We start from the raw sequence: 25919 nt of genomic DNA on the forward strand, positions 1-25919 counted from the left end.
GTGTGTGTGTGTGTTTATGTCTATGGCAGGAAGGTAGTACAGTGGATAAAGTGGATAAAGCACCAGGTTTTTGAGGAAGACCTCAATTCATATTTGATTTCAGATAGCTGTGTGATCCTGAGCAAGTCACTTAACCCTTTCTGCCTCAGTTTTCTCCTCTGTAAAATGAAAAGTTATATTGGATCAAGACACCTAAGTGGCACAGTGGATAGAGTTCTGGGCCTGGAATCATGAAGACTTATCTTCCTTTGGTAAAATCCGGCCTCAGACACTTACTAGCTGTGTGATCTTGTTTGCCTCAATTTCCTCATCTGTAAAATAGAGAAGGAAATGGCAGATCATCCAGTATCTTTGCCAAGAAAACCTGGAATAGCTTCATAAGGAATAGGACAGGACTGAAAACAATTGAACAAAAACAACAACAAAATGTTTGTTGACTAACTGACACAACCTCTCTTTGTAATCCTGGTTATATCACTTCCCCTTTCAGTGATCCTCATAATTTTCTGAGACCATTATTAATTACAAAGATTGTACTGACTTGCTTGGGAGAGGAAGTTTCCTCTCTTAAGGGCTCCCTATACATGTGGAATCATAGATTCGATTTTTATCACCAAGCCTGTTTTTTTCTCTCAGTAGAATGTATACATCTTCCCTCAGGGATAGCATAATTTTATTTTCTTCTTTACATTTATTGTGCTTAAACAAAGTAGTCACTTAAATAGGTACAGCTGATGGATAGAGCACTAGATTTGAAGTAAGGATAATGAATTCAAATCCAGCCTTGTGATTCTTGCCAAGTAACTTAACCTCTTCTTGCCTCAGTTTCCAATAGCAACTACTTCCCAGGGTGTGAGGATCAAATGAGATAATATTTGTAAGAAGTGATTACTGAAGTACCTGACATGTAGTGGGTGCTTTTTAAATGCTTATTCCTTTCCCTACTCCCACTCTTACACCATACTGATATAACAGACATTTAATAAATACCTATTTTCTTCCTTAATTAATAATTGTATGAATGAATTGTATACTTTATAACCCTTCAGGCTTTTGTCTCCTTTCCCCTCCTCCATTCCATTTACTGATACTCATAAAAAGTATCATTATGATATAGGAGCAAGTTTGTTCTGAATATAAATTGTGTCACAGACAGTCCAAAGAATGTTAGCATGATCTACTAAGAAATTATGTAAAGTGATAGACTCACATTCTCATTTTAGTTTAGCTACAAACTGAGCAATTTAGAACAATTTATGTAAGTCTCTCTAGGTCAGTTTCCTCATCTGTGAAATGAAGATATTGGAATAAATTACATTTGAATCCTCTTTCAGATCTAAAATTATTTGCTTCCCTTACATACTTCATGATAATAATCTTTGCTATTGAATCTTCTTCTGATTCATTAATTTATTTAAACAGCAGTCCAAATGAACCCAAAAACCCATATCAGGCTTCATTGCAGGGAACCATAGAGATAGGGACTGTGATTTAACTGATAAATGGTAAACTACCAGATGAGGAAATCTTTACCAGTGTAATTCCATAACTTATCTTCAAATTAAGGATTTAGAGAGTTCCCTGGAAGATTATGTTATTTGTTTAGAATCATACAGATAATATGTGTTATAGATGAGATTTGAACCCAACCAGGGCTTATTGTCTTTGAGGGTAGGGCCCTTTCCATAAAGCTGTGCTTCCTCTCTCTCAGTTTACCCTAGGAATTCTATTTATTCTTATGCTACCTCAAGTCTGTTGTTGCAGTTAATGAATATTGTTTACAGATTGACTAAAATCCCAGGGAATGGGAAGAATGCTGGATTTTTTTTTTCCCCTAACCCTTCTTCTTTGGATCTCTACCTGCATCAATTAAAAACAAAACAAAACAAAAAATGTTTCTCATCAAGAGTTCCCAATACCAAATTATAAATTCCTTACCCCTTTTCATCCCGAAATATTTATATAATGTGTTAAGATTTACAATGTATTTTCTTTGCATCATCTGTGACAAAGGTAATGTAAGTATTATTATTCTCATTTTGCAGATGAGAAAAGTGAGATTCAGGGAGATTAAATGGCATATTAAAGATTTTAAAATTCTTTGGGTCTGTTTCCTCACCTGTAAAATAAAAAGATTAAAATAAATAATTTCCCAAGGCTTTCTACCTTTCATATTCTTTGATTCTAAAAATGTTGCTTGACAGAAATAGGCAAAAAACTTTGTAGCTGATGTAATGATTTGGAATTTGTGAATATAGGTATCTGGCATGCTCAATACCATAATAAAATAATGTTGTATCAGATATTTTGCTTCCAAAGAATAACACAGGAATGGACAAAGAGGTTTGCCCTAATCATAAGAGAATAGTATAAAGAGAACAGCAACACATATTTTTATAGTTCTTTCTTTTTTTTTTCACTTAATGGTATTTTTTTCCAATTATGTAAAGATAGTTTTCAACATTCATTTTTATAAAATTTTGAGTTCCCAATTTTTCTCTCTCCCTTACCTCCCCTCCCCAAGACAGCAAGCGATCTGATATAGGTTATACATGTTCAATCATATTAAACATATTTCCATATTAGTCATATTGGGAAAGAAGAATCAGAACAAAAAGGAAATACCTCAAGAAAGAAAAAACAAATTTTAAAAAGTGAAAGTAGTGTACTTTGACTAAAACATTGACTATAATTCTTTCTCTGGATGTAGATGGCATTTTACCTAAAGTTTTTTGGAATTGTCTTAGATCATTGTATTGCTAAATCACTCATAGTTGATCATTGCACAATGTTGCAGTTGCTGTTGTTCTGGTTCTGCTCATTTCACTCAGCATCAGTTCATGTAAATCTTTCCAAGTGAAATTTGCCTGCTCATCATTTCTTCTAGTAGAAGAATATTCTATTACATTTATATATCAAAACTTGTTCAGCTGTGCTTCAATTGGTGGATCCATAGGTCTTTAAGATTTACAAAGAAAGTCCTTTTCTACCAATAATCTTTTATAATAGAATAGATATTATCCTGCTTTGGTAAATTAAAAAAAAAAAAACTGATGCTTAGAGAGATGACAGGATTTATATAAGCCATTCAACTAGTGACAGCTAAGAGGTGAAGCCACTCTAAATTTAGTATTCTTTACACTGTCTCATGATATTTCCCCAGAAGCCCCTAAATCCTTTTGTTGGTGAAAGGAGGTAAGCGATAAATATTAGGAGCCTTCTATTTTTAGAGTGCTTAGCTAATAATCTTCATTGCCAGAAGTCATAAGAGCAAAATATAAGTGCTAAATTTCAGAGTGTCTCTACTTATAGCAGGGTACCCATACATATCACAGCAGACTAGTGACTCTCAAAATGTATTGGGGCATGGTGGAGGAGGGGAATGGCCCACTGTGGGTCCTGTAAGCCCTTTCAAGGAGTCCTCTGGGTCAAAACTATTTTCATAGTAACACTATGATTTTATTTGCCTATTAAAATACTCCTCCTCCTTCCCACTACATATCTGTGTGAGGCCAGATTTTCTTCATATATTTCAATCAAAACAACATATTGCAACAGTTTGAATGCAGAAAGCAGATACTAGAATCCATCTGTCTTCTACTAAACCAAACGTTAAAGAGGTTTGCAAAAACCTCTTGTAAAATGATGTCATTCTCACTAAATTTTTTCCTTTGGAAAAGATAGCAGTTTTTCATTTTTACATGTTATTTATGTATAAATGTGTTTTATTATTGTTATTTTACATGAATTAATAAATACCTTAAAAGTTTATGAGTTTCAATTTCTACTATGATAAATATTTGTATCTATATATTTATCTATATCTATCTTCCATATAAACAAGAGCTCTTGGGGAAAGGTCTCAATAATTTTTGAGAGGGTAAAGAAAAACCCAAAATCTCGAGAACTGCTTTTCTAAAGTCTAGAGCTTCCCTGAAAGAACATTGTTTTAGAAGCCAAAGACCTGGGTTTAAATCTCCACTTTTCATCCCATTGTCTTTGTGACCCTTGTGACAAGGAAGGCTGATTAGATATTCCATAATGACCTTTCTACCTTTAAGTCCTATGATATCTTATATTTTATTTATACTACATGTGCTAATAGTACCCTTTCTTATCTAAGATAGGCAAATTTGACAGTTTGCTTCAATATTCTTCATATATAGCAAATCAACAAGGAATTTTTAAATGCCTATTAGCAGGCACTTAGTGGTTCAATAACTGGGTCTTGGTGTCAGGAAATCCTTTCTAAAACACTTATTAGCTGTGTGATCCTGGCAAATCATATAATTTTTGCCTGCCTCCGCTTCCTATTTAAAATAAGGATAACAACCCTACTTCTCAGTGTTATTGGGAGGATCATGTGAGATAATATCTGCAAGCTTTAAAGCATTACTAGCCATTTTGGGGCAGCTAGGTGATACATCGGATTGAGTGCTGGGCTTGGAGTCAGACTCATCTTCCTGAATTCAAATCTGACCTCACAGTTGTCAGCAGTGTAACCGAGGACAAGTCAGTTATTCCTGTTTGCCTTAGTTTCCTCATCTATAAAATGAAGAAAAGGCAAATCAATTTGATATCTTTGCTAAGAAAACCCTAAATGAAGTCAGGAAGAGGTGGACATGACTGAACAACAACAAAAATGGAGATATAAAGACTGAGGTGATTAGGGACTATTATTCCTCTCCTCGGGGAGATTATTCTTGCCAAGTTTTGTCTTATCTGCCTTCACAACACCTCTCCTTTCCACTCCTCAGCCCTAGATTATACTCTAACTATAGTAATCAGTGCCTGCATTGTTGAAGTATTTTGCTGGTCTCTGCCTCAATTATCTCCCTACTCTAATCCACCCCTCACTCAGTTGCAAAAGCTGTTTTTTATGGTGCAAGTGTGAACATATAATCTCCCCACTCTCAGTAATCTTCAGTGGCTCACCAATACTGACAGGATCAAACATAGAATTCTTAATTTGATATTTAAAACTCTTCACAATCTGGCTTTTTACTTCTCCCTATAAACTGTGATCCACCAACATTGGCTTTTCTTGCCTTTCCTTGAACACAATAGTAAATCCTCCAATTTACATGCTTTCTCATTGGCTATCCTCTTGCTTGGAATTCTCTCTTCCATTACTTCTGCCAACTGGTTTCCTTGATTTTCCTTAAAACCTAGTTCAATTCACACTCTACAGGATCCCCTCTTGTTTCTTCCTCACCCCACCCCCACTGCTGCTAGTGCCTTCCTCCTGAGGTACCTTTCATCTTTGTTGTTATTCAGTTGTTATTCATTCCTGTCTGACTCTTCTTGACCGCATTTGTGATTTTCTTGGCAAAGATACTGGAGTGGTTCACCATTCCTTCTCCAGCTCATTTTACAGAGGGGAAAACTGAGGCAAACAGAGTTAAGGGACTTGTCCAGGTCACACAGTAAGTACTTGAGGCCAGATTTGAATTTAGGAAGATGAGTCTACCTGACTTCAGGTTTGACACCCTATCTACTGAGCCCCCTTAACACGCTATCTTCTTTCATCTAGTTCATGCATATACAGAGTTGTTTACATGTTGTCTCCCTCATTAGACTATGAGCTCTATGATGCTAGGGATGCATTTTTGCCTTTAAGTACCAGGCATATAAAAAAGGCAGCCAATTGGTACAATACAGAGAGTGTTGGGCTTGGTGTCCAAAAGATTAGAAGTCAAAACTGGCCTGAGAGACTTAATAGCTTTAGGATTCTGAGTAAGTTGCTTAATCTCTTTTTGCCTCAGTTTCTTCTTCTTTGACTGTAAAGTGAAGTTAATAATAGCAACTGTCTCCCAGAGTTATTGTAAGGATCAAATAAGATGTTATTTGTAAAGCACTTAGACAATAGGATTCTTTATGGATTTGCCCAACTAGTATAAGTATAAACTAACAAAATCTTAGGAAAATAGGGGTTTCAATAACCAAATAACTCACAATTCTATATGTGATTCAAATATATTATTATAAAATAACATTAAAACCAACTGAATCTCTTATTGCTTTAGTTAGATTGTGTATTCCCATATGCTTTTCAGAGTCCTTCTTAGAACAAGTGGTAGTCAACAGATGATTTCAGAAAGGCCTGGAAAGACTTATATGAACTGATGCTAAGTGAAATGAGCAGAACCAGGAGATTATTGTACATGGCAACAGCAATACCATACAATGATCAGTTCTGATGGATGTGGCTCTCTTCAACAATGAGATGATTCAAACCAGTTCCAGTTGTTCAATAATGAAGAGAGCCATCTATACCCAGAGAGAGGACTATGGGAACTGAGTGTGGAACACAACATAGCATTTTCACTTTTTCTCTTGTTGTTTGCTTGCATTTTTGTTTTCTTTCTCATGTTTTTTTTCTTTTTTTCTTCTTGATCCAATTTTTCTTGTGCAGCAAGATAACTGTATAAATATGTATACATATGTTGGATTTAATATATATTTTTAACATATTTAACATGTATTGGACTACCTGTTATCTAGGGGAGAAGGTAGGGAGAAGGAGGGAGAAATTTGGAGCTGAAGATTTTACAGGGGTCAATTATTCATGCATATGTTTTATAAATAAAAAGTTACAATAAAATAACTTTTTAAAAAAAAGGAACAGGCAGTAGTGTGGGATTATGTGTCACGTTTCTAAGTTTATTTTTTATTTCTCTAAGACTTTGGGAAGCACAGTACAATGGCTGATACTTAATACTGTTCTTTAGAAGAGTTTCATTTTCTGCATTTGTTTGGAAAACAATATAGCTTCCCTGTATTTATGGCATACAGAGAACAAATATTTTGTCTTTTATTATAATGGGAAATTGGCCACTATAGCTGTGACACGTTCTCCTTAAAGTTAATAATTTGATCTCTTTTGTCTTCTTGGAACCTTGTGGTTAGAGAAATATAGGGGGAAGGGACAGTTGGTGGGAATGAAGGTAGTTGGCCAATAGAATCCATGAGTGGTAGATACCTCAGTTGTCTAGAGCACTGCACTCTGATTTAGGATATGTTAGATGCCATCTCTCAACCCAGCTTGTAAGTTGTTCTCTGATACTGGCAACAAGAAATGTCCTTTTATTTTTGTATTCTTCATTTTCTCTACCTATAAAATCAACGAGCAAGAAACTAGGCCACATCCTTATTTGAGATATTCCAAGCACTAGAATTAGAATCAGGAATAGCTGGATTGGAATCCCAGGAAGCCTTCATTCAGACCTTTGCTAGTTGTATCATCCTGGGCAGGGAAGTCACCTAATCTTTCTGAATCTGGCTTTTTTTGCTTATTTATAATAACACCTTGCTAGGTGGTGAAATGGATAGAATGTTGGACCTATAGTTAAGAAAACTTGAGTTCAGATCTGTTCCCTAACACTTACAATGTGTCATCCTGGACAAGGAACTTAATTCTTGTCTGATTCAATTTCTTCAACTATAAAATGAGGATTTTGAGAGAATAGGGTGAGAAAACATTTGTAAAGGATTTTGCAAATCATAAAGCACTAAGTAAATGCTGATTATTATTATCATTGTTACTTTGCCAATTGAGAAACAGATTCCTATAGATGAAATGACTTATCCTAGTTTTAAATAGTAAATAAATAGTGGAGTTGGAATTTAAATCCAGGTCCTTAGGGTGCTAAGTCCAGTGTGTCTTTCCACTGTACCAGAATAGGTCAAAGAAAGATAAATACTTCATTGGCCAGTTTAAAGAGGGCAAATATGTAAGTTTCTTGTTTTTTCTTTCCAGAACACATGAATGATATCACAGACTCATTGAAGCAAGAGCTTTCTTGAGTGACTCAAACTGAAATCTGTCCAATCATTATTATATCATTATATCATTATACCTCATAGCATGTTGTCCCTCTTTACGTCCCCCATAAGCAGTCTATTTGGGGTGCCCATGAACTTCCTTCTAATTCTTTTTCTCTTAAAAATAAACAAACAACCTCCCACCCACCCGTCAAACTCTATCTTTTTCATATAAAAAAAATACATTTCATTATGTAAAGTTTATAAAATACTTCAAAGACATAAAACAAAATTTGAGGAGATTTTTGTTTGAGGTGTCTCTGCTTTGAAATAAAGATGAAATACTGATCATCTTTGACTTTTTTCAGAAGGACATAGTCCAGTGTAGTAAATGCTTGTTGAATGAATGGAGATAGGAAGTGAGAAGGTAGTTGATAAAGATATTATTCTGTGACTTTTGAATATATAAAACTCTGAAGAGCTAACACTGAATTCAGGCCTTTAAAAAAAACCAAAAAACCTCATGCATTTATTCACTATCCAACAAACCTGTTTGACATGTTAAGGTGATATATCCAAAGAACAAATATCAGTGCCAAGATAACCATCCTGTTTTTTTTTTTTCCAGAAAAGGAGGAAATGACATAAGAATAAAGCTCTTCAACTGTCTTTCCTATAAATTCTATGCAGAAAGACATAAGATGCTCAAAGGCATTCTCTTCCTCTCACAAAAAAAGATTGTTAGAGCTAAAACTCAGCTTTCTAAATCTCAAATCACAGTTGCCATGTTGGGAGAACAGCCAAAACTTCAGCTTCCCAACTGCTTTCACTGTTTTCACATGCATAGCTAATAAGCATTAAGGGGAAAATATACAATCAGGATTATATTCACATATATAATCATCCATGGGAGTGTGTGTGTATGTGTGTGCATGTTTTGACCCAGATCTGGCTTTTTTTTTTTTTTTTTTTGGTTTTTCTCTTCTTTTACAGTTAATGTTAGTTAAACCATAGCCAAAGGTTCCCCCCCCCCCCCCCCTTTAAATCGATATTGCAAACATTCAAAGTCAGGGATATGGTGACAGAGAGAGTGGAACATTCTAGAAGAATGGGGAAATTGAAGAAAAAACAATTTTGCTCTCAGTGACATATAAATTTAGCTGAGATATATAGTACGGTTAAGTGGTATTTCTCATTATTATTTACTTTCTTAGCCCAACATTTAAAATTCTCTTTTACCTGAACCCTGGCTATTCTTCTGGCTTAGTCCCACACTTTCCATTTCTCATGAGTCATGGTAATTAACTGAATGAATTATAGTGCTAATTATTGAGTTTCCTTTCTCTTTGCCTCTTCACCAACTTTAATAGATTAGTTAGTCATGCAAACATAAAGCACTATTTTGTGATTTTTTTATATTGCAAGAAATGAATGATTTTCCAAAAAAAGAAATTTGTAACTTCCCATCTTGTTAATAGTCTTCCTCTCTTCCTTAGTTAGATATTCATGATTGCAAAAAAAAAAAAAATCATAGTTTTCAAATTTATTGATATGAATAGAAGTAAGGCAGGAGACCCTTTCCCTGATTTGTATTTCATTTTTAATATTTTCTGATCCCAAGCAAAAGTGAATACTAGCACGTTTTATTATCTCTAAATAATAGATGGGTAGGGATGATTGTTAAACCTCAGGGAACTGGGAAGAAACTAAGGAGGCAAACAGTTTCTCCACAGGAAGTAGTTAGCACCTTCACCTTAAATTGAATTCAAGGAAGTTATCTCCCTAGGAAACATTCACTCCACTGTCAAGCTGTTTAAAAAAAAAAAAAACAAAACTATCACATTTCTGACTTGTAAAGCAGTGGGGTCAAGGGAAAATTGAATTTTATGCCCCCCTGAATGTGTTAGTAATAGCTCAGGTTATTCAAAGTAATGTAAGCATTAGTCTACTTTACAAGATTGAGTTTCCAAACTCTGACTGTAGTAACAACAATAATAAAAATGTAAAGAAAGCCTTCAAAAAACAACTTTTAAAGGAAAACATAGGAATCAGGAAAATAGCTCACTTTCCTGCAAGTAGAAGAGAAATAAAATATGAACATGATTTTAATTTATAAAAGTCAATGTTGTGTCATTCTGGAAAGTAAACTGAAACTTCACTCTGAAAGTCACTGAACTCCATATAGGTAAATATTCCAAACAAAGATGAAAGACAGGGTAAGGATCTCTATGTCTAAAAATATTTATAGCAGCAATTTTTGTTGTAGCAAAGAACAAAACAAAACAAAATTCCCTCAGTTGGGGAATGGCTAAATACATTGTGGCATGTGACTGTAATGGAATATTGCTGTGTAAAAAATGGCAAAAGAGAAACTTGGAAAGACTTGTAGGAACTGATGCAGAGGAGAATAGTTTTTCATAATAATAATATTGTAAAGAAAAGCAACTATGAAAGACTTAAAGACTCTGATCAATGAAGTGATCTATCCTAACTCCTGAACAACAATATTGAAGTCTGCTTCCTTCTTTTGGCAAAAAATTTGATTGTAGGTGCAGAAAGAGACATGACTTTTCAGATGCAACCAATGTATAAATTTGTTTTGCTTGGCTCTACTTGTGCAAAAGAGGTTTTTTTTTTAATATTTCATATTTCCTTAGTAACATAGAAAGAAGATTTTTAAACATTCATTGAAAAAAAAATTTTTGAGTTCCAAATTTTCTCTCTTCACAAGGGAGGTTTCTTATGGAGAAGGGGAAAAGTGATCATGGAGAATAGTACATAACTATAGAGAAGTAAGAAAATATCAATGAAACATTTAAAAATATATAGAAGAGCAGAAAGAGACATAAGTAAGGATTGGATCAAATTCAATATATACTTGTTTTCTTTTTTTTTTTTTGTAACAGCAAAAATAGTTTTTTTTTTTTTTTAATAATGAAAAGATAGTTTTCAACATTCATCTGTGCAAAACATTGTGTTCCTAATTTTTCTCCCTGGATCTCCAAGACAGCAAGCAATCTGATGTAGATCAGACATGTGCAGTTCTTCTAACCATATCTCCATCAATATATAGTTATAAAAAATAAATAATCTATATTTAATAATGGTTCACATTTTTGTAGATAATCCTTTATTTTCTTTGTATGTGGAAATGTTTATGTTTATGGATATTTACAAAGTTCAGAATAACAATAATAAAAGAAGAAGATAAGGAGAGAAAAAAAAAAAAAACAAATCCATGATGTTGATACTTTCCTTCTTTATCTCAACCCTTCTTACTCTTGTCCCCCACAGAGAAGAAGCTGAATAACTGTTTATTCTATTTGCCTCACCATTAAGTTTTCAGTACTAAGCACAGTTTGACTTTTTTTGTGTCTAAATGGCCTCTACTGTAGAGGATTGGAATTTACAGGCTACCTCTGACTCATTCAGAAACCAGGCTGTTTATAGTTGCTGTATTTTCAAGGTTTCCAGACTTCTCTCCCTAGCTGCCTCTGTGACTGGCTGTGTCTCAACTGCTGCTTCTATCCTCTGAACAGAAAGAAAGGTTGTTTTTGATGAGATATCAAGCTCTCTGATATCCTTGTCATTCCTTAGATCACCACCCCACGACTTTAGGGTTGCTTTAGCTCAGCCTTTCCTGTTGTCATTAGAGGCAACATGTTTTACCTGATTCTTTGTGATCCCATTATTTTTTGGCAAAGATTTCCCTTGCCAGCTCATTTTACAGATGAGGAAACTGAGGCAGAGTTAGAGTGACTTGACCAGGATCACACAGATACTAAGTGTCTGAGGCTGGATTTGAACTCAAGAAGATAAGTCTGACTCTAAGTCTGATACTCTAACTACTGTCCTGGTAGCAACATGGCACAATTCAAAGATTGCTGGATTTTGGAGTAAAATGATCTGGATTCACCATATAAGGCCTTGGGCCAAATCACTCCACATCCCCAGGTCTGTTTACTTTTTCATAAAATGAGGGGGTTGGTTTTTCAGCTCTAATCCTGGACCAATCATAAGTTGAAAAGTAAAAATAACAACAATAACAACAACATTATAGCTTCAAGTTAATTGTGTTTAACGCAGCAAAGGTAACTTTACTAAAGATAAGAGTATTCATCAGGGGGAAGGCTATATATAGGTTTAGTAAAATAGATCCAAGAAATGTAGATTATAATTTAGGAGAGGGATTCCATAGGATCTTGTGTTCCTGAATGCCTCTTTATCCAGTCTCTTATGGCCAATTCTATCCTAGAAATATTTTGCCTAAAAACCTCTGGCTAATAAATAGTTGTAGCTCATATTCATTCTTGTCCCCATTTAGGTCAAACTGAACCTCAGGCAATTTGCTCCCTATCTCAAGAGTAGCTCTCCACTCTGATCCAGATTTCTCAGGCATTTTATCACCTTGCTCAGCCAACTTTTACCTCTTCCCAGGATTCTTTTCTTTTGTGCTCCAAGGCTAATTTCCTCCCTGCCTTTCATTTGTGATTTATCTTGGGTCTTGGTGAGTTTTAATATCATAAAGGCATTAGCTGTACATTTTCTCTGCCTTGCAGGCTGGTGGTTATTTATTTGTGAACGAACTGTTTGGGGCATGGGGAGATAGGAGTGGAAGGAGAGCACTAGTCATTGAATATCTATATTCAAGCTTATACTCTCTACACTATTCTGGACCTTTCTGCAGTTCCCTTTTGTAATTTATGTTGATATATATAGAGAGCAGACTTTATGGTATGTAGAAAGAGCACTGGACTTAGATGTAAGAGAGATCTGGATTCAAATCTTGCCTTTTGTGAAAACATAGGCAAGTTGCAGATTTTTACTGAAAGTCACTTTCTTCATCTTCAAAAGTAGTAATGCTTTTAATATCCAACTCCTAAAGTTTTTGTGAGTTTTCTTAATAGATAATCTATTCAAACCAATTTGTAAACCTTAGCAGCTTAGGTGGCCCAATGGATAGAACACAATGGCTTAGAGTCAGGAAGTTGTTGTTCAATTGTTTCAGCATGACCCCATTTGATGTTTGCTTGGCAAAGAAACTGGAGTGTTTGCCATTTCCTTCTCCAGCTCAATTTTATAGATGAGGAAACTGAGGCAAATAGGATTAAGTGACTTGTCCAAAGTCACATAGCTAATAAGTGTCTAAGGCCATCTTTGAAGTCACAAAAATAACTTCCTGACTCCAGGTCCCATACTCTATCCATTTTACTAACCAGCAGCATGACCTGAATTAAAATTCAGCTCAGACATACTGTTGCATTTTTGACAAATCATTTAATCTTTGTTTGCCTCAGTTTCCTCATCTGTAAAATGGGGATAATAACAACCCCTATCTCCTAGAGATATTGTGAGGATCAAATGAGATAATTGTGAATCACTTAGCATTGTGCCTGGCACACAGTAAGTTCTATATAATTGCTAGCAATTATTACTTATAGTACTTATTATTATTCTAGTTATTAATAAGTAGCCATTTTAATAATGTTTGACTAGCAAGTTATTTTATTTTTCTAGACTTCTATAAAATGAAGAGCTTGGACTAGAGAATCTTGAAGGTCTTTTCCAAATTGAAATTCTATGAAATCACAAATATGTTTTTAGAAATTTAGATTTTTGTGGATTGTTTTTTTTTTAATTTATTGAGGAGTACTTTTTTGTGGGTGTTAGTATAGCTATGTGACTCTGGACAAGTCACTTAATCCTATTTGCCTCAGTTTCTTCATCTATAATATGTATAAAGCCTAGAGCCCATAGTATGTAAGAGAATGAAAGATTCTTAGCACCTAATGGCCCATGCAGAAGTCTTTAATGTTTAGGTTTCAGGCAAGGAATGTCTTAAGGCATCCTATTGAATTCTTCTTTCTTATATTAGGGCAAAATTAACTTAAAAGCACAATGGATAGAGAGCAAACTTGGAGTAGGTTGTTAGGTGGTACAGTGGTAAGAGCATTAGACCCGAGTTAATTTCTAGCCTTAGCTCACATAATAAATTTTTATTGCCTGAACTGTTAACTGGGGGAATTGAACTAGGTAACCTCTGAAATCTCTTCAAGCTTTAAATTAATGATCCTATGAATTAAAAAAAAAAAGTGAAAATTCTCAACATGACCAAATGAGGTAGTCATTTTTTGTTGTTGTTCAGTTGTTTCAAATTCTCTATGATCTCATTTGGAGTTTTTTCTTGGCAAAGATACTGTAGGGTTTTCCATTTCCTTCTTCAACTCATTTTACAAATGAGGAAACTGAGGTAAACAAGGTTAAGCGACTTGCCTAGGGCTACACAGCTAATAAGTGTCTGGGGCTGGATTTGAACTCATGAAGATGAGTCTCCTTGATTTTAGGCGCAATACTCTATCCACTGTGCCACCTAGCTGCCCCCTTGGGCACATTCACTTGGATATGATCTAATGGACGTTTCTGGTAGTACTTTTTAATGGGCAGGAGAAAAAAGGATGAGAAATTTTTCCTGACAGGACTGAAGGATCATTCCTTCCTGAGAGGCTGAGAATTCTATGAAGAGATATTGATGCAGACTGAGAAATGTTTAAAATTTTCCCACTTCTTTTCCCTCCATATTTTACCTCTTTTACCAATCTGCTGGGTCCTTTTGACCAATTTACTTTTCTGAGTTGCTGGATGAGATGAAGTACACAGTTTTATAGTTAGCAACAGGAAGTGCTCAGTTTACCCAAAAATGCTAACGTCTTCTGTTATGCACAAAATCTCTTCTTCATTTTGTGTATATGTAATGTCTCCAGAATAGGAGCACCATAACAGCACTAATTTTTAACAAAGTAAGCTATAAATAATGTTTGACCAGATTGAATAGCTTGGCTTAAGTGGGTGGTGAGTAAGGGGAGCCCTGGTCTTGAATGAGTTCCTGGAAACCACTTTCTTTTTTTATTAATGGCATCATTATATGCTGCCTTTGTGTATCACCCAAATTAGGTTTTTGTGCCAAATACTGTAAAGAGACCTCATAAAATAATATGTAAATGTCATTTTAACTAAAAGAACACATTTTAAATGAGAGAAATTAAAATCAATTCCTTGACTATTCTCACATTCTAAAACTGTAAATCTATATGGGAAGAAGGAAAGAGAGGTAGGAAATCCCAATTAGCCAAACCATACTTATATGTTGGAAGAGACCTTTGAGGTTGTCTAGGTCAAACTCCTATTTTATGGGTAAGGAAACTATGGCTCAGAGGGTATGTTATCTGCCCCAATAGTACATACATCTAGTAAATTGCAAATCCCTGTGTGATCTTGGAGATGTCTTCTTGCCTTCTTGATTTTTCTGGGCCTCATCTATAAAAGGATGGGGTTAGACCAGATGAAGCCTTAGAACCCTTCCAACTCTAAATCTCAGGCTTTTGTTATGTTTTTTTAAATGATAAAATGCCTTTTCCTTTAGAGTCCCTAGAAATTCATCAGAATACCAGAGTTAGAAGGGTTCTTCAGAGGTAATCTAACCTAATGCCTATCTGAGAATTTCCTTTCTCAAAACTTCCCAGTTAGGGAATCTGACCTTAATTCAACTTCTAAACCTAAAAGGCGAGGAACTATATGATTAGAAGAAGAGTAATCACAGTTTATGTATCTACAGCTCTCTGAAGTTCACAAAGGACTTTCCTTATAATAATCATCAGAAATAGGTAGAGATAGATAGTCAGCAAGAATCTTTTGATCACATACTATTTGCCAGGCACTTTGCTTAGTACTGAGGAATACAATGTAAAACAAAATCATTGTCTCTATTCTTAGGGAGCTTCACAATCTAATGGAAGAGAAAAAGTAAGTAGAGGAGATATAGAGGATATTGTTGTTGAATAGTGTCCAATTCTTCATGATCTCATTTGGAGTTTTCTTGTTAAAGATACTGGAGTGGTTTGCCATTTTCATCTCCAATTCATTTAACAGGTGAGGAAGTGAGACACATGGGGTGAAGTGACTTCCCCAGTATCACATAGATTTGAACTCAGATCTTCTTGACTTTAGGCTCAGTGATTTATCTATTATGTCACTTAACTGCCCTCATATATAATAAACTGTATATAATCTCAGAAGGAAAACACACAGATTAAGGAATCCTTAGGAAAGTTTTCTTACATATATTGGGATTTTAGCTTAGTTTTGAAGAAAGCCAGAAATAGAGAAGAATAGGAAGAGAATCTAGGCATGAGGGAAGTTGGTGAAAATGCATAGAGTTTCGTAAATGGACTTTTGTGTGTGAGGTAGAGAAAGGAGGGCAGTGTCCACATATTACATGGAGGAGAGAAAGAAGACTAGAATATGAAGGGCTTAAAAGCCAAGCATATTCAAGTCAAATATATTTGACCTTGGAGGTAATAGAAAACCACTTGGGTTGATTGAGTTGGAGAGTGACATGGAAGATCACTTTGATAGCTGATAGGAATAGTAGGAAAAGATTTGAGGCATGGAAATCAAGTAGCAGACTAGTGTGATAGTCCAGGTGGGAGATGATGGGGGCCTTTAAGAAGGATAGTGACAGGAGAAGATGTCTTTGTGTGATATTGTGAAGATAGAAAGTAGATTTGCAATCAGATTGGGCAAGGGGGCTGGGTAAGAGAGGATGAGGGTATGAGAATGACATCCACATTGTGCCCCTTGGTCACTTGGAGGTGCTTTTGACAATGAGGAAAGTTTGAAAGAAGGGAAGGTTTTAGGGAAAATACAATAAGTTCAGTTTTGGACATGCTAAATTTAAGATATTTTGAGGACATTCAAGGCAGTGAGATAGTGCAATAGAGAGTCCCAGGACTGGAATCAAGACTTATCTTCCTGAGTTCAAATGTGGCCTCAGACACTTCCTGTGACCCTGGACATATCACTTAATCCTGTTTGCCTCAGTTTTCTGACCTATAAAATGAACTGGAGAAGGAAATGGGAAAACATTCCAGTCTTTGCAAAGAAAACCAAAAATGGGGTTCTAAAAAATAGGACATGACTGAAATGACTTAACAGCAACAACAGAAAATCTAGTATGAGCAGCCCATTAAGCAATTGAAAATGTGAGAATGGAGGTCACAAGAGAAGTTAGAGTTGCCTTAAATAAATTTAAGGTTATTATATCCATATTTACAGATGAGGAAACTGAAATTCAGAGATGCTCAATGATTTGCCCAGCATCTTGTGGCAAGTAAGTATTAGGGCCAGGGTTCAAATCCAGGACTTCTGATACAAATCTAATACACCATGTTTTTGTTACTTTGACATTACTCAATTTGTAATCTCTCTACCCAGTGTCTCATTTCCTGTAATCTATTTGAATTGTATGTTAGATAATCTCCTTCCTTGTCACATGGACATTAAACCTCTTACATTAATGGATTTAAAGTTCCAAAATAAGCATTTGTTTAAAAAAATCTGATAGTTATTTTCAAGAAATTCTCCATGCCACTAAGAAGCCTTGTTATAGTCTAAAATTCATAGCTCAGTAAAATGCAACTTTAAGACAATCCACTTTTCCATATTCCATAATCTAAAATTCATTCTTGTGGTTCTGTGCATAAATTTTTCTGGCTGGTTTCCCATAACTCACAGAACTGTCTACACAATCACTGATTGAATTATGGACTCATTATTTAGTGGAGGTCAAAAGATTAGTTGTGAATAATGGAACATAGGACATAATTCAGAAATTCCAGTAAAAGTGCCTCTTGTCTTATTTGCTTTCTTTTTTGGTTTCCTTTTTCAGCATTCATGAGGTAAAGTAGCATAAACTATGTAGCAAATAACTAGTGTTCTAAAATTAATTTGCCCTAATTAGGAACTTAGAATTTCTGAATTTGTTTTAGTTAACCCAGCAATTGAGAAAATGATATCTTGAAAAAATTGTGATAATTTGTAAAATTACTTGGGCACACGGACTAAGACTGCCTGTTATTACTTAAAGCTGTCTTACTATAAATGGAGATGAAGAGAGGCTGTGAAACCTCATCCCTAAATCAAATCCAACTGAATAGGGCTGTCTTGTCACTGAGATTCCCCCAAATATCCATTACCCAAACACCATTATGGGAAGAAAAACCAGGTAGGACTTGATCTTACCCTTCCAAGAGGTGAAATGAGATGTCCTCCAAAGTGACTGACCTTCACCTATGCTTCTTCCTAAAACTACTGGTCTCAGGTTCTCTTTCTGCTCTCAGCAGGGTTGAACAGAGAGATATCTTTTCTAAAGACCATGGCCCTAAGTGTATCAATTTTCCCCATTTTCTGTTCTTCAGTGATTGTTCTCCTTCCCTACATCATCCATCCAATAGTCAATCAGCATTTTTAAGCACTTTTAATGGACCAGCAACCATACTGGGTGGCATGTGTGTAAAAAACAAAAATTGGCACAATCCCTGCTCTCATGGAACAATGATACTTGGAACAATGCCCATGGAACTATCAATATTATATACTTTGGGGTACAGGGATAGAGTGCCATACTTGGAGTCGGAAAGACTGGAGTTGAAATCCCACTTCAATCCCTTACTAGCAATGTGAATCATACAAATCCTTTATTTCTGTTGGCACCCCTATGTATAAACTAAAAATAATAATAGCATCTTCTTCACCAGGTTGTTGTGAGGATCAAATGAGATAATATAAGTAAAGGCTTTGAAAACTTTAAAATACCATATGAATGCAGTTTTTCCTTATGATCATTAAAGAACTATATTCAGAATAAGTGTAAAATAAATTCAGGAGAGAAGTTGAGGAGAATGTGTGGCTTGAGTTGAGTCTGAAGGGAAATGAGAGATTTCATGAAGCAGAAGGGAGAAGAGGGAACATTTCTAGCATGTAATAAGCCAGTTCAAATATAAGGCAAATGTCTTACAGTTAAAGAAAAATTTATGTTACAGCTACCATTATTCTCTTAGTCACCCAGTTACTTTTGCCTCTTCTATTTCCTTTGTCTCCCATATCTAATAAGTTACCAAGTTCTTAGGAGTCCTCATTTGCAATGCTATCTTTTGCATTTTGTACTATTCTTCTTGCCACCAGCTTAATTTGAGTCCTTCATGGTTGGCTGTTTGCAGTTGCTTCTTAGATAGATTACCTGCCTGTACTTTTTCTTCCTGCAATTTGCCCTACAAAGTGTTGCCTGATTGACAGGATACTGATGATATCTAGTGTTTATATGGTATTTTGTATTTTGCGAAGTACTTTACAGATACGATCTCATTTTATCCTCACAACAGTATAGGGAAGTAGGTGCTATTATTATCTCCATTTTGGAGATAATATGGAAAATCAGAAGTTAGTGACTTGCCCAGTGTCACACAGCTAGTGAGTATCTGAGTCTGGATTTGAATTCAAGTTTTCTTGACTTCAGATCCAGAACTCTATCCATTGTACAACTTAAAGCATTCTTATCATCATAATATCAGTTATTCATTCAGCCTGCATTTAATTAAACACCATCTGTGTGCAAGGCATGTTACTAGGTACTGAGGAGATACAAAATTTATTTAAGAAACCATCCATGCCCTTACAGTTTTATAGAAGGATAAAACCTAAGAACAGCTATTTCTATAAACAACAGGACATTTTAAAGGGAGCAGAAGAGGGCAAAACAAGCGATATCTCAAAAATATCAAGCAAAACCCTTCATTCTAGTTTGCTATGGAGTTTCCAGTGGAGGAACAAATGGCTAAATTATTATTATCTTTTTAATATAGGTGGTGCCTTCTACCAAAGATCTAAATAGATACAATCAGTGTGAATATGAGGCTCCAGGAAGTGCTAATGATGAACGACCTACTCTTTGGGAAGCTGCTGAAAGTTGGACCGTGGATGTGAATTATGATGTCCCTTCTCCTCGTGCCTCCAGCCTTGAGAACATGACAACAGTCCAAAATGGCTTTGGGAATAGCCCTACTACTGCCCATGTAGTTATGGAACCAGTTGAGACCAGAACAGTCATTAATTCTTCCTGTCAGAATGGGGTGTGTAAGAGCTCTAACAACAGTGATTCAGAAGCCCAGGAAGAGAAGCTCAGCCCTTCCAAACTCATGCGCCTTTTCTCTGCCACTAGGAAGAGGAGTAGTTGCAATGCAGAAAGGCCTCGCTCAATGATTCTTATGGGCAATTCTTCAACTTGGAATGCTCTATCTTCCTTTAGAAAAATGGGATCATTTAAAAAACTCAAGTCCTCAGTTCTTCAAGGAATTCAGAGTCGGGAGGACCCAGATGTTTTAAATGAGGATGCTTCAGAAAATGACTTGGGAAAACACATTCCCAATGGTGCTGTGACAAGTGTCCAAACTAGCAGGTATTCTTGTGCAGGACAGCTAAATGATTTCCATAAGGCAGTGGATGGGGGGTTATCAGATTGTTCTGACCCAGAAGAAAATGATGATACCTTCCTGAGGAATACTCACAGGTCAAGGAGCATCAGGAGAGCCTATGGTATCGGCCGCATTAACTTACTGGACTCTGATAAGTATTCTGGCTCCCAGCTCTGTGGGAGACCTCTGTCACCCATCATCCAAGAGCCCAAAGTCTGTGAAATTTTAGTGAAAAACTCTGAAAATAACCGTATTATCTACAGGAGAAGCAAGAGTACAGACAACTTGAACTTTCTGAGGAAAAGTTCTTTCAAGCGGAAGTCCACCTCAAACCTCACCGACCTTAAAGTGACAAATGAGAAACATGAAATCCAAAGGACACTAAGTTCTCCCACTGACTCAGATAAAACTAATGGACTGGAGAGGAGGTCAAAACGCTGGAAGAGTCCAATAAGAGCCAAGGATTTTGATCGCGTTTTGAAACTTGTAAGTAACGTTGCTGATGCTGCTTGGAAGAGAGAGCCTCCTAAGAGTGGGGCATCATCCCCAAGTGAGCTAAACCAAAGAGTACAGCTCAACAGCCAACTACATGATGATTATTCCCGTCGTGTTTCTACCAATACGGAACATGACCGAAAGAGGAGTACATCCCCAGTATGCAATGTGGAGTCTTCCTTTGCAGTAATTCCTAGCCTGAGTCCAAACACTTCTCAGCGCACTGATACAGACATTGAAACAAAGATGTTGCCCAAAGCCAAACCCCTCCAGACATCAGGATGTGTCCGTCAGTCTGCTGACAGTTCCTCATCAAGCCCCACTGCTCTAAAAGCATTTATCAAAGACTCTGATAAACCAAAAAATACTAGCCAGTCTGCATGTGAATTGGATCATCCTAGCACGCCTCCTCGGCCCACTGCCCCCAAACCTCAGAGCCCTGTTTCAGAAAATGCCAAGTACAATATGAATTTCCATTGTCCAAACACCCATAGCACGTTGTCTCTGAGCTCAATGGAAAGTGAAGAGCGAGCAGAGGTGCCTGCCCCAAAGGGGAGAAGTCCAGTGTCCTTCCAGGAATCAGTGAAAACAGTGTATTATGATGATGGTAATGAAGATAGTGGTATTAGCAGCCACTCCCAGCTGAGCCTCAATTTAGCCACCAGTCCAGAGGAGAGGAAGGAAGAGGTAAGAAAAAACAGAGTTGGTTTTGGAAAGTGTTACCTGGTTATTTCATTTTTGTCAGTGGTTGTAAACACTGCCAGCTAGCTAACAGAGTTACCGCCATTTCACATGAGAGAGGATTCTCTTATGTTAGTGACTTTGTGCTGATCCTGCATCTTCAGAGAAGTTTGTTGTTGGAATGGATATTAGTGGAAATGGCATTTGCTAATTTGTTTTCAAATATCTAGCTGTTAAGTAGCAATTAAACAAGTAATCCTTTCTCTTCTATAAAATTGCTCTATGAAGAATGAATTAACTTATAGTATCATTAATCACATTCTTGAGAAGGGCCTCTATTCCATTTAATATTATTATATACTCTTTAAAAAATCTTATTGATTTTTTTTGTTTTTTATATTACTTTTATTTGACAATATTGTTTTTCTTCTCTCATTCAGAGAGCCATCCCTTATGACAAAAAAATTTTTTAAAGTGTTTCTACTCAATACAGTAATGAAATCTGCCTTTTTAAACAGCATTCTACATCCATAGTTTCCCATTTACATTTTCATATCTTGTCTCCAGAACCAAGCTTGAACATGATAATGACAGTGTTCCTTGTCTGTTGTTCCTCCATTCATGTTGTTGTAGTCATTGTGTTTTTTCCTGATTCTTTCTTCATTTGTGTCAAAGAATTTAAGTAATCCCTTATCTCCCTGTATTCTTCATATTCATCATTTACCACAACACAGGAATATTCGGTTGCAATCATGTATCTCAGCACATTTAGCATCCCCTAAGTTATGGTCATCTATTTTGTTTTTACTACTATTTAGTGTTTCATTGGACTTTTCTTTCTATCTTTGACCTTTTTGTGTAATGTATATCTCTCTGTCACCCAATCATTTGTAAGATATAAACACATTGATCACTTTCTTAACATAATTCCATATTACTTTCCAGAATGATTGGACCAATTTATAAATCAACTAATAACATTTTACTTAAGTCAATGACTAAACATTTATTAAGCACCTATTCTGTGCTAGGTACTGGGTTAAGTGCTGAATCAGTGTGCCTTTCTTTCCATACCCCTCCAGAAGTGACCATTCCCATCCTGTTATCTTTGCCAGTTTGCTGATTGTGTGGTGAAAATTCAGAATTGTTTTAATTGGCATTATTCTTATTATTAGTGATTTAGAACACTCCTCCATATGGTTGTTATAATTGTTCACAATTGTTGATACTAGGAAATGTTTCTTGGTTCTTATATATTTGCGTTTTTGCCATATATTTCTATCAGATCCTTATTGGACATGTTTGATGCAGAGATTTTTCCCCAGCTGACCACACATTTCATTTCCTCATCTTTTTTATCCTTTCATCTCTTTAGATTTCATCTCTTCATTTCTTAAGATTTTGAGCTGGAAAGTGTTTTAATTTTTTCCCATGAGAAATTAATGGCACACATTGTATACAATTAAAAACCTGTCAATGATTAGCTGATGTTTCAGGAGAAACTTTTATAGTATTTTTGCTTTGTATGATTAATGTAGAAATCTTATGTATTGTCTCAAATAATACCTATCAAGTTTGCAAAGAGATGTTCTTTCCAAAATCACTTTAGCCTAACAATTCAGCACATTCTGTCAGTATCACTTTCACTGTACAAAACTGTATAATATTCACATTGAAATATGCTCAGTAATATTTCCTTATGTAGCCAAGAAACATAAAAGTGCCACCATGCATGTTTATTGTATATTGGTTTTCATCTGTCGCTCTAGGATACTAGACAGGCGTAAATTGGTTTCTATCATGGAAAAGACTGCCTAGAAAAATGTTTTCCTTTCCATTGAACCCTGGAGATTACTCTAGTTTTGTCTCATCTCTAAGGATAGTATGTATAAATATGGAAACCATTGTAATAGAGGGCAGCTCCAAAAGATTCAAAGTCATCCCCAGGGACTCTCTAGGATGGGTCAGAGGGGTTGTGAGACTAAGCTGAGAGACCCTGGGCCAGATTGCAGTTCCCAGGAGCACATTAAGATTAATCTGTATTTGCCACGAAAGTGACTTGGCTTGTCAGACATCTTCTGTGCCGAGGATGGCTCAAGAGGTGCTTGGGGTTTCTGTGATTTCTTTTGAGAAACGGTTCAAGATTGACCCCGTTTATACCAAAACACCTCCTCAGGGCAGAAAATGGGTTTTGAACTTATTGCCACAAAGAGAGCAGTGAAAATTCTGATAATACTAGTATAAGGTCTATATAGGTCAATGCTGTTCTCTCCCTAATTTCTCCAAATGTGAAAACTTCAAGTAAGAATATGGTAGTAATGACTGTATTTTTTGAACCAGAAATCAGGACTATAGTCTAAAAAGAGTGTTTTTACAAAAATTTATGAAAAGTATATTTCGGTTTTTTTGAAATTGGGAATATCCTGAAAAATCAGAGATGTATTGTTGCAGACATATATATTCTTTAGAGAAATACTCAGTTATTCTCTTGTTGAGTCTATTCCAATCACTCATCTTATTTGCATATTTCTTCATGAGAGACTAAAAGTTAATGGAAAGAAGACAAATCACATTAGGAGGTCTGAATTGTAAGGCTAATTCTGCTATTCATTCACTGTCGATCAGTGAATCCTTTGGGACTCAATTTTGCTGCCTATAAAATGAGATTAAATTGTTCCTGTCCAGCTCTAAAATCTTACGTTTCTACAACAGGCTGTCACTTATAATGTATGCAAAATTGGGCAAGTCACTTCTCTGTACCTCAGTTTTCTTTTCTGTAAAACGAGGGTGGGGTGGAGATAAAGGATGGACAAATAGATCTCTAAGGTCACTGAGCTTTAAAGCAATAATCTTCTAGTGTAATGGAAGTCTGTAGATAGATTCATGCTAATCTCCTGCCACCTAGTGGTAAATTATATTATTAGAATAATTTTCCCAGCTGCCTTCCTTACATTGTAAACGTTAAGAACCACGAAATTAAGTTTTAATCCTGACTTTCTTTTTTATTTTTATTTATAGGGCAAATCACACAATTTTTTTGCTTAAGAAAAAAATAGTACAGTATATCCAATACTAGATTTGGAATAAGTTTGAGTTCAAGTTCCAACCCTGGAAATTTAGGATAAGTATGTGACTGGGGAAGTAACATCACTTCTGTGGACCTCAGTTTTTTATTTGCAAACTGAGAGGGTTGGAGTCGATCATGTACAAGATCCCTTCTAGCTTTAAATCTATGATGGTATATTTAGTCATTGATATTGGGAAACTAGCTTCATGGGTGTTTATATGTATTTAGTAGTTAATGATTCCTAAAGTCTTTGGCTAATCCAAAGTATTCTAGAAATGCTGGGAATGATTCACGTTTCACTTTACTTTTTGGCACAGGGCAAATGTTTAGTTTTTCAGCTAAAGATTTCAAGTTTAGTGATCTGGATGCTCACACTAAAGAGAGACCATTGTGGAATATAGTAGCAATAGAGTTGGGATCCATTCCTGACTCAAACACTAAAAAGTGTGCAGTTTTGGTCAAGACAAACGCAGTTTCAGTTTTCTCACTTGTAACATGAGAGGAAAGGGTTGTTTCCTTCTTTGCACTTATATCCTCACTGGTATATTATAGGCACTTAATAAATGCTATTGATTGAGATTACTTTTGCTTCTAAGATCTTTTGACCCATTGGCCTTGCTTACTGTTGGCTCAAAGATTAGTGATTCTCAACCCTTTTCCAGTTGTGCATCATCAATTATGTAAGAGAACACCACAAGATTCTCAAAATGATTTGGATGGATTTTAATATAAAAAGCAGTTGACACTTAACACCCTAGCTGTATTACCCTGGGCAGATCACTTAACCCCAATTTCCTCAGCAAAAAAAAAAAAAAAAAAAAAAAAAAAAAAAAAAAGAAAAGAAAAAAAAAGCAGTATACATATGCTCTCTCTCTCTCTCTCTCTCTCTCTCTCTCTCTCTCTCTCTCTCTCTCTCTCACACACACACACACACACACACACGTAAGTATAACTCAAGGAAGGATGTGGTAAATGCCTGAAGAGAAACATGAATACAGAGCTCCTACTTTTCAGAGTTCTCTTTTGATCAAGGGTCAAGAAAAAAAAAAATTCTTGCAAAAAATAACATTTTATCTGGGACTTAAAGAACAAGCAATGTTTTAAGAGGTAGCTGTGGAGGAGGGTGTCCAAGGCAATGCAATTGTAATGAGCAAAGTCAGATATAGGAAAGCATGGGGCGTGCTTAGATAAAAGTTTATAGTTCAGTTTGACTGAATTTCAGGATATTAGTGGGAGATAAGACTGGAGAAGTAAATAGGGATCAGCCTGTAGAGAGCTTTAAATGACAAACTAGAGTTTAGATTTTATTTGGCAGGCAATAGGTAGCCATTGAAAGTTTTTGAACAAGAGAATTACTTATCATCTTAGTCGTGCTTTAGGTCAGAGGAGAGATTAGAAGCTAGGAGACCAGATTAAAGGTTCCTGCCATATTCTAGACAGAGATCATTCAATTCAATGAACATTTCTTAAGTATCTATTCTGTACATAGGATGGTGGAGGTTCTGGTAGAGTTCAATAAGATACGGCTGCTATACTCCTGGAACTTAAATGGGAATGGGAGAAATATAATATATAATGATATTTATAATACAAAGCATTACACAGAG

At 35.7% G+C, this 25919-nt stretch overlaps 1 protein-coding gene across 2 annotated transcripts in view; it reads left to right on the plus strand.

The window, feature by feature from the left end:
• The window catches only part of SPATA13 (spermatogenesis associated 13), a 143195-nt gene that overhangs the window by 35609 nt on the left and 81667 nt on the right, over positions 1 to 25919 (plus strand). For both annotated transcript variants that reach the window (XM_023499579.2, XM_023499580.2), the window contains exon 2: positions 19461 to 21251. In XM_023499579.2, the coding sequence (XP_023355347.1) occupies positions 19623 to 21251 (1629 nt within the window). In that variant the 5' untranslated portion in view covers positions 19461 to 19622. The remainder of the gene's footprint in view (positions 1 to 19460; positions 21252 to 25919) is intronic.

This window comes from Sarcophilus harrisii, chromosome 3 (assembly GCF_902635505.1).
Source record: "Sarcophilus harrisii chromosome 3, mSarHar1.11, whole genome shotgun sequence".
Lineage (NCBI taxonomy): Eukaryota > Metazoa > Chordata > Mammalia > Dasyuromorphia > Dasyuridae > Sarcophilus > Sarcophilus harrisii.